The 13,258-nt window shown below is 42.5% G+C and overlaps 1 protein-coding gene across 2 annotated transcripts; it reads right to left on the bottom strand.

Moving 5' to 3' along the window:
- Window positions 1–6,609: 6,609 nt before the first annotated feature.
- CDKN2C (cyclin dependent kinase inhibitor 2C) lies at window positions 6,610–12,094 on the bottom strand. 2 transcript variants are annotated; one of them, XM_027584379.2, is made up of 3 exons: window positions 11,386–12,094; window positions 10,788–10,927; window positions 6,610–7,374 (listed from the first exon to the last, which is right to left on the bottom strand). In XM_027584379.2, the coding sequence occupies exons 2-3, from the start codon at window positions 10,914–10,916 to the stop codon at window positions 6,997–6,999; spliced, it is 507 nt and encodes a 168-aa protein (XP_027440180.1). In that variant the 5' UTR covers window positions 10,917–10,927; window positions 11,386–12,094; the 3' UTR covers window positions 6,610–6,996. The 2 variants fall into 2 exon arrangements, with proteins under 2 accessions (XP_027440180.1, XP_027440189.1); XM_027584388.2 differs by lacking the exon at window positions 11,386–12,094 and having other exon boundaries at window positions 6,624–7,374; window positions 10,788–11,058.
- Window positions 12,095–13,258: the final 1,164 nt, after the last annotated feature.

Genomic DNA, 13,258 nt, shown 5'->3' with positions numbered 1-13,258 from the left:
ACAAAGTATTACTTTGAATACCTGCATGATAACAACCATATGCTTTTAGATGAACATAGAAAACTCTGGTCTGTGTGCCAAGTGCAAAATTTAACTGTAAAATAGTGACCACTATAATTAAAATATACAATTTACCAGTAAGAATAATTTATTTTAAAAAGCCATTGCATTAGATTTGATATCACGGTGGTACAATGATATTTTGTACCTTCATATTTTTCTCTATCAACATTTTAGCTTTTTATTAATTAAAACAACTGGTCTTATCTTAATATGGCAAATTAAAATATATTATTTTCTGAAGACCAGAAATTTAAGATTTTCTAGATCTTGATCCTGCCCTAAAAGTCTTAGCATATGTCAAAATATTAAATAGGTTTTAAGATTCCAGGAAATTTATATTCAAAACATAAATACACACTTGCTACAACCTAATGTCCACACTTTTTTCACTTAACTTTATTTTAAATAAAGTACAGATTGAGTGCTTTTTCACTTATAGGCCTATGATAAATTTAAATTAATGAGAATAACAATTACTTTTTAACATCACAATATATGATTTTTAAAGTTGAAGTAATGTTTATGAATAGAGAAATAGATGGCTGAGGAACCAGGAATAAAGGAGAATTGGGAACCTCCTTCTACATGCTATTTTTGTCCATCACCTAAAATGTGGAGGCAAAAAAATACAAAAACTAAAAAAAAAAAAAAAGGGCCAGCCCAAAATATAAGTGATTATGTAGTGAAGTGTTTTTTAAAAAGAGCTACTGTGTTTTAATTACATTTTACTTAGCAGTGGAAAAGAGACTCTGGAACAATTACTCCTATATCTAATGATGATTATTATATATTATTATCTTGACAGTTAAAAATCATACCAGAATACACACTGTTGCTTATTTGAGTATTGAGATAGGAAATACTATACTATTAATCATCATCAAATGTTGCTTACTTTAATAATTTGATTCCACTTATTCTTCTAAAATATGAAGTTTTAAAAATTTCATCTTGAATCATCACTACACTATAATAACTGATTTGCAAATTAGTTATTCTAGCACTTTCAAATGTTAACATTCAATCATATCTTTCCTAAGCTTTGACATAGAAGAAATGCATGTTCCTTTTAAGATGGCCTTATAGGTTTGGTCTGAAGTTTCTGGATTAGCAGAATGGACATCAGAACGCTGTTGCATCATTGACAGTCACTTTTTAGTAAAAATATCTGAAGGAGAAAACTATGGAACAAGAACTATTTGGGCCCAAATGGCTTTTACAATAGTTCCAAAATGTAAGACAAGGAGAAACTGTTATATTAGCTATACACAGAATAGCCAAATTATAGAATAATTATTCTTAAAGATCAGTGAGTTATTTTTTAATTTAGGAAATTATGTTTCCAAAGCATAAATTTTAAATTCAGGGCAGACTTCTTTATCAGCAAGTTGTGCACATTGTACATTTAGAAGAAGCAGGGGAGTAGACTGTATTTTAATACAGTTGTGATAATTTGGTTGCATTTCCAAATTAAAATTTTAACATAAGATGTTGTCAGTTTTGCTTTATAGTGAACTATCACTATATATAACTAATCTGAAAAACTAAGGCATATAACTAAAATAAAATTAGCATGATATTGCTTTATATGGTCAAGATAAAGGACCTATTTTTTTCCTAAGTAACTACTGTACTGATTAAATATAAAGAAGAGCAGAAGCTACGTCTCCAAACATGTCGGTGATTTTTTTAGCTTTTCACCTATCAATTCCAGAAACTGTCCCATTATTTTCATGTTAAAAGATAATTAATATCACTTTAATTATACCAATTAAATGTGTTTGAGGTCCAGGTAAATCATTTCTTCTTTCATAGTATTGGTTATATGTAGGATTCCTTCTTAGTACACAAAAGAAATGACGGGTAGTTTGGATAAGGATTGGTGGTTTTTTTACTTCCTCCGCAAAAGAGCTGATATTTTTGGCCGACTGTTTTTTTGGGGGGAGGAGGGGGTGAGAAAGAGATAAAGGCTGTACATAGAATTATAGAATAGGCCTACACTAAAATTCTTCCTTGACTAATGAGGATGGGGGCTGGGAGAAAGAGGTGAGGTGGATTAACTGAAGTGTAATAATGGCAGTGTAGTTTGTTGTTGTTGTTGTTGTTTTAATGTACAAACTCTTTTCCCGTCTCCTGTCCCCCTCCTTGTCTGTGCTGGTACCTCTGGACCGTTCAGAAGCCATTTTAGAACTCAGGAAGCAAAATATGTGAGTTCCACTTGTGCTTTTGCAGGTGCTGTGGTGGCAAGGATAACCTTTGCTCAATGGCCGGGTGTGTTACCATGCTGTTATTTCATGTCTTTGGGAATTAAAGACACTACAGAAAATTCCAAACCCACATCCTAACACCTGAAGCTTGCACAATGTTTCTGTAGCAGATGGCAAAACATTTCACTGGAACCTTAATTTACCAAGTCAATATCCAAATCTGGAGAGTTTTTATTCTTTGAGACACCACTTGAAGATCCATACTCGATATTCGGATCTATTCCGGGTAAAAACAAAACAAGAAGACCCCTTCTAGGTGTTTTGCACGCCCGGGCCCCACCCAAAGTGCCGGCGGGCCTGCAATCTCTATTTCGTGCCGAGGGTCTTTCCGAAAGAACGTGCATTTTCAGTCCTGGACTACTAGTAGTTTATGGGGGAGGTGGGGGGGAAGGCAACACCACAGGGCAAATTCCCGAATTGTCTAAGGGGCTGAGAAGCCTGAGGTACATTTGCCTCCTCGCTGTTGGACGCAAGGCTCGGAGCCCGGCTGTCCTCAGCTGTCACGGGGGGAGGAGGAGGGAGTGCTGGCATTGGCATTGGGCGTGGAGTTGCTCCAGCCGCCGCGCCGTGTCCCGCCGCCAGCTCACCTCCACGGAGAGCTAGGCACTCACCGGCCCGCTTGCCCCTGCTCCCACGTCGCCCTCCGGCCCCAGTCCTCAGGCACAGGTCGCCGGGACCATCCAGTGGGATGGCCGCCGCCTCCTCAGGGACCGCTGCCTGAAGGCCAGGGCCGAGGGACCCTGGCCGCCCCGGTAGCCCGCAGCTCCCGGGGCGTTGTGGCAGCTGCCGGTAGACGCCGGGGCCCGCTCCCCCTCCCCGCCCCCAGCTCCCGCCTCCTGCCCGCTGAGCTGTGCACCCGCTCGCCCTAGCCGGCTGGCGCAGCAACGCACACACTCACTCCGAGGGCGCCTCCAAGGTTACCCGCGGGGTGGGGGCTGGGGCAGGCTCCGGCCACTGGCCTTCTCCGCTGCTTTCCTATTGCCGCGGCCCTTTCGCCGCTCCAGGGCGACCGGGATCCAAACCCCGAAGCAGAAAAGGCTCCAAAGTCCGGAGAGGGAAGTCGAGCTGGGAGGCAGACAGGCGTCCGGGCGGGGGGCGGCCTTAGCTGGCTCTGGGCGCCCGGAGAGCCGGGTCAGGCGAGGTCGCGACAAGAGGGGGCTGTGGCTCCGGCTGGCGCGCTCTGAGCCACGCAGCCTGGGCCGGGGGCAGCGCGCAGGGGCTGCAGGCAGCACCGAGGCGCCCGAGACGCCCCGGGCCCGATGGGGGGCAGAGACAAGCGGGCGGCCAAACCTGCCGAGGAAACTAACTAAATAAAAGGAGACTGTTATTTAAGGCGCGGAAATTTGAAATATTTGGACAGGAAGAGAAAAGAAAAGAAACCTTAGCGAGGGAGGGAAAAGAAAAAAAAAAAAAAAAACGCGAGCTAACGGTTTTGAAACTCCCCCACCCCCACGCCGGGCTTTTCTGCGCGCCCTGAGGGAGCTCTGGGCTCAGCTTCCTCACTGGGGAGCCGGAGCTGCCGTTGGCATCTGGAGAGTTTCGAAGGGACAGAAAGGGTGTCTTCGCAGCCCCTGCATAGACGGCTTGGCTTAGGTTGGCAATGGGCAGAGCTTTATTCCGGGTCTCAGGCTTGAAGATTGTCTCCTGCCTCTCTGAGTAGGTCCCTCCGTGGATCTGCTTTTTTTTTTTTTTTTTTTTTTTTGGAACTTCAGTGTAAAATCAAAACAGTCTCGAGATAGCAAGACCGGGACTCCCCCCCTTCCCCCCACCCCCCACGCCGGAGTCTTTCGATGAAGGTAGTTTAGGGCAGTCAGGAAAGCTGACGGAACGACCCTTTCTCGCTCCAGCACTGTGATCTTCCAGCGCTTCTGGACTATTACTTCTACCCGCCCCCCCGCCCGGCAAAAGCCGAAAGCACCTTTTTGGGAACTGAGATTTCGAAACCAGTCCCGGGCTACGGATTCCACAACGTTCGTTTCATGATCAGGAAAATTTATAATATTACCAATTGAATTGCTTTTAGATTTTATCTATTTATTACTCACCCAGGGTGGTGTGTGTATAGGAGCTCATCACCCCATTTTGAGATGCGTAATGTTTATCAGAAAACTATTGATTCACTACCGAAAGATGGTAAAATGAGGTTTGCTCAGTGGCTCAAGGACCAGAATGTGGCCTGAGGTGCGATTAGCGTCCCCCACGTATAAGCTTGAATTCAATTTACTGGGCAAAAGCTGAGCCCGAGTTTCCAGAAGTGGATGCGAATACAGTGAAGAACTGAATTTGAGAGCGCATCCCTGCTTAAGTATCCTCCATCCTTTATATAGTGTTGTCTCCTGGGATTCTGATCATTCTGTCCATTTGCGCTTGCCGCTACTCTCTGCATCTGAATTAAGACCCTTCTCTACCTCAGCTCGTTACAAATTAGATCCCATTAAACTCAACAGCACCTTCTCTTCCATCGTATACATCGTATACATTCAAAGTCTTACTGAATATTGTCGAGGTTTTTGAGAGATTGAATAATGGCTTTTCATATTTCCTAGAGGGGGACCACATAACTCATTTCTAAAATACTTAGATTAGTAAAGCTATTTCCTGCAAAGAGCCAAAGAAATGTGCCGATGTTTTAATGCTTAGCAAATTTTAGGCTAATGAAGAGAGCGAGAGAGAGCTCCCACTCCCCTTACTGTGCTCCAACCACTTAAGAACAAAGCAACTGTAGAAGTGCTTCTCAGCTTTATAGACACCCTATGCCTTTAGATTTGAAATCTCTAAAGAGTAATTTTAATGCTGAAACTTGGATACTGAAAAGTTAATTAAACCCCACTTTAAATTCAGAAATGTCCGTCTTTACAGTTGCAACTTGTAAAAAGGGTTGTTTTTATTTTTTAGTAATAGGCTTGTGTTTAGAAAGTATTCAGTTTTCCTAAGCAGTGTATTTTGTATACTGATTCTGGTTTTAAAATTCAAAACACAACACTTTTTCCTTCAAAACATCCCAATTTCTACTTTTTTCTAAACTTTAAAATTGAATATTTTAAATTTAATTTCATGTTGCTGTCAAAAATTAATTTATTCAGTAATTTGTGGTAGGGGTGGCAGAAGTTGAAGTCTTACTGCACTTAAGGAAGGTGAACTTTAGTGATAAGTGAAAAGGATAAAACTTTTTCTCCTATATTCTTTTATACTATCATGGAAAATAAATTATTGAAAACCACTTGCCTGTGACCATTCCAATCCTTGTTAGGGCAAGCATCAGAACCATGTCCTTCAATAAACCTTAAAGTATTTTGTTCTTTTTGGAGCCAGGGCAGGGAGCTTATACAGCAGAAGGAGGGAGCTTTCACATAAAACATCTTTGTTCATGTCGGAGATGATGAATAAAGTATTTATAAATTTATAAATGGTAACTGCATTGAAATCCTTTGGTGAAAATCTTTGATTAAAATTAAAGTAAGTAGTAGATGCTGGACAATTCTCTTGGAAATTTGATATTTCTATTTCAATTTTTTTTATTTTTAGCTAAATGTATTCTTAACAAGATTTTATAAGCCTCTACTAAAAAAGTTTTGTGGAAATCAAGTACCATATATAAGAGTGGCTTATTTACTTATTGTAAAAGTTTCTATATTTATTATACTGCAGTTAAGACACTTACATGTATATATAATTAAATAATTAAAACCCTTACATGTAATTTATATATTTTTTTCTTGCTGCACTTTTTATCCCCTAAAAATTTGTATTTGCATTATGTTTTAAGACTTAACATTTTGTGATGTTACATTTCTGACATGCAGGGAGAAAAAATGTGATAGTATACTTATGGTATAATTTTGGGAAATGTATTATTTAACCAATTGTTTCACTTTGTGATCTAAAAAAAACAACTAGTGGGAAGCACTTTTAAGGTGGTATTTTAAAAGTGACTTTTAGAGCTAATATATATTTGTTTTCAGATCGCTACTTCTGAAACCCGTTTTTCAACTATTTAACTTAACTTTGAGAAAAGGGGAAGATTGAACATTAGGAAAAATTCACATTGCAATAATTTCAGCTCTTCAAAAAATGTTGTCCTTATTTTGTTGTAAAGAGAAATATGAGGCGCCAAGTAAAATCTTTGGAGGGAGGCATGAGGAAAGAAAGAATAAATGAACCATCAGTAGTTTTTTACTTGGTCTACTTTTCTAATGTTGAGATTTACAACATTGTGATCTTTTAAGTACACTTCTTAGCAAGTGGCAAACTATGTGGGGGTAATAGAGTGGAAATCACAGAAAAACATTGTCCTGTTTTGAAAAAGTATTTTAATTAGGCAAAAGAAGCATCAGGACAAACCATTTTTAAAACAAAAATCTCTTAAGCTGGGTTTTGAGACTGGCAAAGGGAGAAGCAAGGAAAAAGTCAAGGCAAGATAACATATTCAGGAGAAAGCCAAAGCTATTTGCAATTACATGTTAGAACTCAGGATTTTGCAGATGAAAAGGATGTTGCTTAAATATCTTCATAAACCTGTAATAAGATTTCCACTTCGCAGTCTGAGAAGATTTAACTAACTGCTTAAAATATGACAAAACTGAATTTTAACAAGTGATAGTAAAATAGGACAGCCAACCAATTAACTGACAAAACAGAAGGCAGTGTGGGAGAGCCCTCCCCACATTCATTGCAAATTTGAAGCTCCCTCCGCCTGGTTTCCCTCCATCAGGCTAACGACCTCGTTCCTCCGGTAGAGTCTGGCCAAGTCGCAGGCGGTGTCCCCCTTATGGTTCCGATGCCCCACTTTGCTGGCCGTGTGCTTCATGAGGAACTCCACCACAGGGAGGTGGCCTTCTTTGGCAGCCAAGTGCAAGGGCAGGTTCCCTTCATTATCCTCGATGTTAACATCAGCTTGGAACTCCAGTAAAGTCTGTAAAGTGTCCAGGAAACCTGCTCTGGCTGCATCGTGAATGACAGCGAAACCAGTTCGGTCTTTCAAATCGGGATTAGCACCTCTAAGTAGTAGTCTCCTGGCAATCTCGGGATTTCCAAGTTTCATAACCTAGGAAAGAAGAGAAAACGGGAGAATCCTTCAAGTGCTCTTACAAGAATATTTTAAAATATCCATGTCTCCTCTTTATATAACTTTATTTTTGGTGAAAGAGTGCTTGGGGAAGACCCACCTGGTGGGGTCTGAAGGGCTCAATTGCAGGAAAGAAAGTCCTAGTAGGTAAAAGTAGAAGAAGACCTCTAAAAATTGAGCTTCTATGATGGAATATCTTAAACGGGCCCAAAAGTAGGATAAATTGATCAATAAAATATAACCAGTAAAACTTGTAGAAAATTCACCCCACAACTAAGTTTCCCATCTTCCATGAAGAGTTGTGTAATTTCATGAATTTATGAAAATAAAAGAAATGGAGTTTGAGAATCTCTTGTTTGCTTGCTTATGCTCATAAATCATAAAACCTGGGTTATTAATTCTGAAATATCAAATGTAGATAAAATTTATTTTCTAAATAGCTACTGAAAAGAAATAAGGAGAGTGAGTTCCGTTAAACACCCCAAGAAGTGTTTCCACACCTCAGGCGCCATCACCTAGTATAAAAATGATCTATTAAAACACCGGACCTGATATTTTCTTAAATTATTAATTTTCACAAGTTCTCTCCAAAAAGATATAGCTCAAATTTCCAAGTGTTTTTTAAAAATATTTTTTCTTTGCAAGTTACTTCATGTTGGCTACCGGGTGTGTTTGGTGCTTAGAATCCTTCACCTGAAATTTTAAAATGTTACTGATTGTTCAAGTGTTAAATAGTCAATGGTATTCTACATCGCTTATGATACTGATTTGTCTAAAGCTGAGTTCATGATATGCTATGTATTAGACAGGAGATGATTGCATAGCAACCGTTCTTGAAAAGCATGAAACAGTGATCCTACTATATCACTTACTGTTTCTTAAAGTTCTAACTAGCTTACTGATTTTTAAGTGAGCAAACGAAGAGAAAATAAGATATTTAATGTGTATTTTGAGACAGACAACTTTGTCTTCTGGTTTGAGCGCATTTAATAATCAACTGGTGATGCCATCTTATTTCCTTTTGCAGTTATTATCGGGCATTTAGGAATAGCTATTTGTAAACTGCCACCATTTTAAAAGTCAGAATGTGGTATTAAAATTTGCTATCAACATACAAATAATTCACATGACAAAGACTTAACCTACTGTTGTTTGAATACATTTCACTTTAATAGGGGCCTCTGTTAGGCTCTCCTAATTATAAAATGTCTTGTAGAGCAGCATGCAATTATATAATACATATAATTTAGTTGTGAAAAAAATGTAGTCTCATTAACATGCCAGAAAATAGTTCAGCATTTTAACTGGTTTCATTTATATTTAGGTATATTCATAACAACCTAAATTTATAATAAATAGATTACATACTAGATACTCAAATGTTTGTGAAATTAAATATCCATTGAAAAATCCATACAAAGTTGATCTATCACTTAAACTGTTTACTTATAAAATAATCACAAATTAAGTAATAAAATATATTTAGAATAAATAATATTTTATAAATGCAAACTATATAGATGGCCAAGATATTACGCTTCCCGGTTGATAAAACCCTGCTGACTTAGCCCTTCCTTTGGGGCAGTGGTAAAAATGATACATAATTTATTTTTTGAGAATTTCAATAAAATATACTTTTTGGTTAAAAATGAACACATTCTAATTTTTGCCACATCTACCTCTAGAGATTTAGTCACATTTAAGGACCTGGACTGGGAAAAATAAGGGACAGACACCTTGGATCTTTGTAAAGCAAATGTGCGATTAAGGCCTTTGATATTATCCTGATTGAAAAGCTTATACTAGGAAGGGGAGAAAAGCTTTTGCAACGGAGTTAAATGAACATAATTATAGAAGAAAATTTGTCATCTTCCACAGAAATAATGGTAATAATGGAAATTGTTTTGAAGAAAGTTCTTTCTTGAATTATGACACAACTTCAGAGTCAGGATTATACATACTGAATATAAGCCTTGAGACTCCTGTTTGTCTATGTTTCATTATATGTGCTAGGGTTAAGCCACAATAAGTGGGTGTTAGTATATTGATAAGTGTGGTTAATATAAACAAGATTGCAAAGTTGTATTAAAAATGCCAAAACTTTTTTTGTCAGTATTAATCTCCCAGTCTTCCTGTTCGTCAAAAGTCCTGTAAGATCTTATTCTGAACATGGGTTAAGTTGCTCATTCTTTGTGAGATTTATATAATCTTTTGGGTTTTCAATAGGAAACTTTTCAATGTGTTAAATCTGTAGCACTGTTATCGCCATCAAACCTATTAAAAACTACTAGCTGGACAAAGAAAAAAATTCCTTATTCCACAGAACCTACCCGAAATAACAAGATTAAATAATTTGGTATCTATGCATAAGCTTCCTTAATACTGAAATTTTTGCAAGGTCAGTATATTGTTTTAAAATGCACAGACTGAACTTCGTCTGTTAATAGTGTATCTCCTGCCACTTAAATTTCTAATTCTTGTAAAACAAAGCATTCTAAAACCTTCTCCCCAATGGATTTTCCAAAAACAGCTTCAAGTGTTGCATTTCCGAATAAGAATAGTTCATAAGAATACCATCAGAACTGTGATAAAGCAACTATTTGAGACTACTTTGCCATTTTTCTGTTTCTAAGCCTTTCAACTAAGTTACTTGATAACTAACATTCAGAGGAGGAAAAAAAATATCAGGTACAATACTTGGCAGCTGAACATGTTTCATTTCTTGCTTGTAAATCTAATTACTGAAAATTAGAACATACCACCACATGACCGCAGAGATAAAAATACTACAAACTGAGCTCTGATTAGAAAATTCAACTTTTTATTCCTCCTCAATCCTGAATGGGTGGATGGTATTACATTAACTGTGAAATGTACATCCTGTCCCCGTGCCCAGGCCACCCATTCCAAATGAGGAAAGGTCGTTTGTCAAAACTTGAAGCATTTGAAGGAAAAACACCCTCGCCAGTAGTCAGGAAAATTAACGTTAAAGTCAATTATTGGAGCAAAGCACGGAAACCACTAATAGCAGTGTATTTACTTCAAATAATAATCATAATAATGTGTTTACAGAGCTGTCTTAAAAAAAAAACACACACACCTCGGCGCTGCTACGACTACTTTTAAATCCGAACCGTCACAAAAACATTCCAAAAATTAAGACCAAACCTGGAACCCATTTGATATCGAGGAGGTTATTGAATTTGACGAGTTTGTTCAAAGTACGTCATTTTGGGGAGTTGGATCCACTTAAAGATATAAAATATGGCAACCAACTAGGCTTTAAAAAGTGAAATTTTGTACCCCTGAAAACTTAAAAGCCGTTATTCCAGAAACCCGGGTCACGTAGGCAACATTGTTGACCTGTTTTCCCCACCTCTCTGGATACCAACCTGCAGCGCAGTCCTTCCAAATCCATTTTGTGCATTGACGTTTACATTATTTTGCAACAAACTAGTAAGTTGCTCTAGGTCCCCCCTGGCAGCTGCAGACGCCAACTCGTTCCCCCAAGGCTCGGCCATTCTTTAGGGTCCTGACGATCGGGAAAAGATGAATTAGTTGTTTTTCTTTTTCCCCTTTCCTTTGCTCCTAACCAGGCTGCATGATGGCATCGGAGACTGACAGAAGGACTGGGATGGTTAATCTGGAGTAGAGCTTGGTAGTAAATACTAGTAAGATCAGCCTGCCAAAAGCCCGCCCCTCGATTCACACGTGATTATTCAGCAAAACTGAGCCATTGGAGAGGGGCTCCGCTCCTCGCTTTTTAGCTTAACCCCTGTGAAGAATTCTGGTGACTCAACAGAAAGACACACAGACATATATATATTCCTGGCAAATTACTCTGGACGTAAAATGTAGGCAGAGATGTCACGTATCTACACTACAGATCTCTGTGAGGAATGTGTGCGGAGACTTAAGGGACTAGATCAGGGCACAAAATACCGCGGAAGAAAAGACATTTCGGGGGGGAAAGAAAAGGCATTAACCCACCCTTGTTCACGGTGGTGACTTGAGCCGCGCGAGCCAGAACCGCTGGGGCAGGTCCTCGGAGGGGCTCGGTCTCCATCCGTCTCGCCGAAGGGGTAGTGCTGAGTCCTCCGCTGCAGGGAGAGCGCCGCGGTGGCTGGATGCTGACGTGCTCGGGAGGGTTAAAGATGATCGCCAAAGGCAAACAGGAGTAGCAGTTCCGTGGCCCTCAAGTTACAGGTCTTCACGACTCTTCAGTTGCCTCCGCTTCTCAGGAGGAGCCTTTTTTCGCGTCCGGGCCGAACTGCTGGCTAACGCCGCATGGGAAGACTGCGTAGCCCGCCCGCTGGGCTGCCGCAGCCCTGCGGAGTCTCAGAGGCCGTGGGAGCCAGGCTCGGAGCGCGTCTCCGGAGACTGCCGGGCGCGCGGCAGGCTCCGGGCAAGTCGGTCATGCCGGCCCCACCAGGTCCCGGGACTCCCAGCAGCGTGAGGAAGGCAGCGAGTGATGCGGGAAGCGTCTATGGGGCCCGGGCTGCTGGGGCAGCGCGCGGCAGCATCGCGGCTGCACAGGGCAGCCCACCGGTAACTTCCCGCCTACGACCGAGCCAGTTCAGCCTTCCCACTGTAGACGCTCATGGAGCAGCAGCCGCCGTCTTTTCCTTCCTTTCCCAGTTTTCTGGGGGCCTCCGGAGATCGAGAGCGACCAGAGAAGCGCAGGCCAAGGTCTGAGTATGGGGAGTCGCCACAATGCCAGAGCGCAGCCAGTCCCACCGCCCTCTCGGCGAGAGCCCAGCGACTCCGACACCCGGTGCCACTTCGCCAACCTCTCGCCGTCCCCGGGCCTGTGCCCCCAGCCTGTGCCGCCGACAGGGCAGCGGCCGCCAGCTAACTGTGCCCCGGAGCCGAGCCGGGCAGCACTTCTTCCTCCAGAGCCGCAGCGCTCCCAGTGACAGTTTCTTTTGTAGCTGGTCCCCCCAAATCGCCGGTCCCTGCTCTCTTCACCCCTACAGACACTTGCGCGTTGTCCTCCTTTGAGCTCTTTTCCTTCCCTCCCTCCCTGGCTTCTTTTTTCGCTCAAACAATTGCTGCTTCTGTTGCCGCTGCAGAGACGGTGCCGGTTTCTTCTCTCTTTTTTCCGACCTCATCAGCTTTTTTTGAAAAGAAAAAAATTGAGCGCTTTTTGAGTTGAAAAACCCGCCCCCATTTTAACGGCAGAGTTTTAAGGAGGCTCGGCTGAGTTGCAGAGCCGCGGGAGCGGGAAGGCCGGGCACCGCCCACGCCCCGCCCACTGCCCAGGAGGCGCTCGCGCTCGCAAACTCGCTCGCTCCGCCCCCCGCCCGCGCCCTTTCTCCCGCCCCCTCACTCCCCACAGCCCTCCCTGAGTCTCAGGCGCTGGTTCCCACCCTCCCGCCCCGCGGCCAGTCCCCAGCTGAATCGGCGTTCTGCCCCGCGAAGCCGGTTTTGGCCTCCTCAGGCAGGCTGGCTGGCGGGATGGAGTCTGCGACACGAAACCTCGGACTCCTGGAGCCCGGCGGGGGCGGGTGAGGGGGAAGAGGCTTGTTAATTAAGACGGCTGCGGAAAGCCGCAGGGCCTTAGAGGCTCGGCGGCGGTGGCTGCTGGAAGGCGGAGAGCGAGCTGGCGCGAACCAAGTTTTCCCCGGCCCTGGCGGGGCAGGCCGGCTCGCCTCCGTGCTCCCCCCTAGGCTCTCGAAGTTCGGGCGGCCAGGCCTACCGCTGCCGCCGCCTCTTCTGGGGCACACACCGTGTAAACTCCACAGCCTTTTTTCAGTCCCGGGCCTCGGCCTCGCACCTGCCAGATCAACGCCCGGGGTCGTGGTGGACAGAGGTGGCCGTGGGGCTGGAGGAAGAGACCCGGACTGACAGCGAGAACAGTGCT

This window comes from Zalophus californianus, chromosome 4, assembly GCF_009762305.2.
Source record: "Zalophus californianus isolate mZalCal1 chromosome 4, mZalCal1.pri.v2, whole genome shotgun sequence".
Classification (NCBI taxonomy): Eukaryota; Metazoa; Chordata; class Mammalia; order Carnivora; family Otariidae; genus Zalophus; species Zalophus californianus.
This window is presented reverse-complemented; position numbering and strand designations above follow the sequence as displayed.